The sequence below is a fragment of the Penaeus vannamei genome, chromosome 4, assembly GCF_042767895.1.
Source record: "Penaeus vannamei isolate JL-2024 chromosome 4, ASM4276789v1, whole genome shotgun sequence".
NCBI classification, from domain to species: domain Eukaryota; kingdom Metazoa; phylum Arthropoda; class Malacostraca; order Decapoda; family Penaeidae; genus Penaeus; species Penaeus vannamei.
In genome coordinates this window covers 44,948,124-44,950,623 of record NC_091552.1, presented here as the reverse complement: position 1 = coordinate 44,950,623, position 2,500 = coordinate 44,948,124, and the positions used below count along the sequence as shown (strand labels likewise).

The following is a 2,500-nucleotide window of genomic DNA, read 5'->3' as shown; positions in this document are numbered from 1 at the left end:
TAGGGGGAGTGGGAATAGGAGAGGGAGAGAGAGTTGATGAAGGGAAAAGGAGCCTTCCATATGCTTGGAAAGTGAAGTATAATGGATGCCACAACCCTTTTTTTTCTCTTTTTTTTATAGAACTTACAGAACTATTATACCTAACCAAATCTGACGATCATTATTTACAAAATTGGCCAAAGTGCCGCGGTCACAAGTAAAACTCGGGGTTGATTTACATTTTCACTTTTTTTTCTTTCTTTCTTTTTTTTTTCTTTTTTTTTTTTTCTTTTTTTTCTTTTTTCTCTTTTTTCTTTCTTTTTCTTTTTTTCTTCTTTTTCTTGTTTTTGTTCTTTTTCTTTTTTTCTTTTTTTTTTTTTTCTTTTTTTTCTTTTTTCTTTTTTCTTTTTTCTCTTTTTTTCTTTTTTCTTTCTTTTTTTTTTTCTTCTTTTTAAGGATGACACCATAACAGGTTTGTCGAGCCTGAAGGTTCTCGGAAGGGAAAGGGTTGGCTCTGATTTCATTTCTTGTTGGGGAAAGAGAAGCAGTTTCGCAAGCCACGCTGCAATATTTTGACACTTTGCAATCTTCGTGAGGAAGATTTTGTGTGTTTGTTTTGCTTATTGTTTTAGGATTACTGGCTTATTGTTATTGTTATTGTTATTATTATTATTATTATTATCATTATTGTTATTATCATTATTGTTATTATTATTATTATTATTATTATTATTATTATTATTACTATTACTACTACTATTATTATTATTATCATTATTGTTATTATTATTATTATGATTATCATTACTACTACTATTATTAATATTATCATTATTATTATGAACTTCGTTAAATATGCATGTAAGTGTATATGATTATACCATATTTAGATTCATTTGCTCTGATATGGGCGGCCTGCATGTCTGTTTCGAATATTTACCTATGTTTCCCTCAATTATCAAGAAGTGTCCGAATGCTTGCGTTTTTACATCCATGTACACATCATAGGACCTCTCTTGCACTTATCTTCCTCCTCCTTCTCTCCTTTTTCTTATCTGTTCCATTTGTATTTTCTTTCTTTTTTCCTCCTTTTTCCTCCTCCAGTAGAGACATCTTCCTTTCGTCCAAGACCCGAAGTGCATTTTCAATTTCTTTTCTCCCTTTTTCCTCCTCTATTGGAGACAGCTTCCTCCCTTTCGTTCTTTGTCTTTTCCTCCTTTTTCCTCCTCCATCAGGGACGGCATCTTCCTCCCTTACTGCATTTTCTTTCTCTCTTCTTCCTTTTTTTCTCCTCCAGTAGACATCTTCCTCCCCTTCCTCCAAGACTGCGTTTTCATCCTCTTTTCCACCCCTTTTCCTTCTCCTACAGACACGACACCTTCATCCCTTTCATCCAAGACCCGAACTGCATTTCCATTCTCTTTTCCTACTTTTCCCTCCTCATTCTCTGCATTTTCTCTCTCCCTCCCTTCTTTTTCCTTCTCCTCCAACAGACACGACACCTTCTTCCCTTTCGTTCAAGACCCGAACTGCCTTTTCATCCTCTCCCCCCCCCCTTTTTCCTCCTCCAACAGACACGACATCTTCCTCCCTTTCTTTCAAGACCCGAACTGCCTTTTCATCCTCCCCCCCCCCCTTTTTTCCTCCTCCAACAGACACGACCACCTTCCTCCCCTTTCGTTCAAGACCCGAACTGCCCTTTTCATCCTCTCCCCCCCCCCTTTTCCTCCTCCAACAGACACGACACCTTCCTCCCTTTCGTTCAAGACCCGAACTGCCTTTTCATCCTCTCCCCCCCCCCTTTTTCCTCCTCCAACAGACACGACACCTTCCTCCCTTTCGTTCAAGACCCGAACTGCCTTTTCATCCTCTCCCCCCCCCTTTTTCCTTCTCCTCCAACAGACACGACACCTTCCTCCCTTTCATTCAAGACCCGAATCTGCCTTTTCATCCTCTCCCCCCCCCTTTTTCCTCCTCCAACAGACACGACACCTTCCTCCCTTTCGTTCAAGACCCGAACTGCCTTTTCATCCTCTCCCCCCCCCCCTTTTTTCCTCCTCCAACAGACACGACACCTTCCTCCCTTTCGTTCAAGACCCGAACTGCCTTTTCATCCTCTCCCCCCCCCCTTTTTCCTCCTCCAACAGACACGACACCTTCCTCCCTTTCGTTCAAGACCCGAACTGCCTTTTCATCCTCCCCCCCCCCTTTTTCCTCCTCCAACAGACACGACACCTTCCTCCCTTTCGTTCAAGACCCGAACTGCCTTTTCATCCTCTCCCCCCCCCTTTTTCCTCCTCCAACAGACACGACACCTTCCTCCCTTTCGTTCAAGACCCGAACTGCTTCTCATCCTCTCTTCCCCCCTTTCCCTTTTCCCACAGGGACGACACGACGGGCTGCAGCACTCCAAGTCCGGCAGCAACCTTCGTCAGAGCAGTAACGGGGAGGTGCGGCCCCCGAGCGGTTCCCCCCCCAGGGTACACTTCAGCGACGACAAGGAGAATGACCCACAGCTCAA

At 42.8% G+C, this 2,500-nt stretch overlaps 1 protein-coding gene across 1 annotated transcript in view; it reads left to right on the top strand.

Annotated features, from left to right (window-relative positions):
* LOC113814660 (CBP80/20-dependent translation initiation factor-like) overlaps positions 1-2,500 on the top strand; it is a gene marked incomplete in the record, with an annotated part of 56,070 nt that overhangs the window by 43,566 nt on the left and 10,004 nt on the right. Inside the window, 1 exon segment of the mRNA XM_070121122.1 lies at positions 2,364-2,500. This exon segment is cut by the window's right edge and continues 1 nt beyond it. Coding sequence (XP_069977223.1) covers positions 2,364-2,500 — 137 coding nt within the window.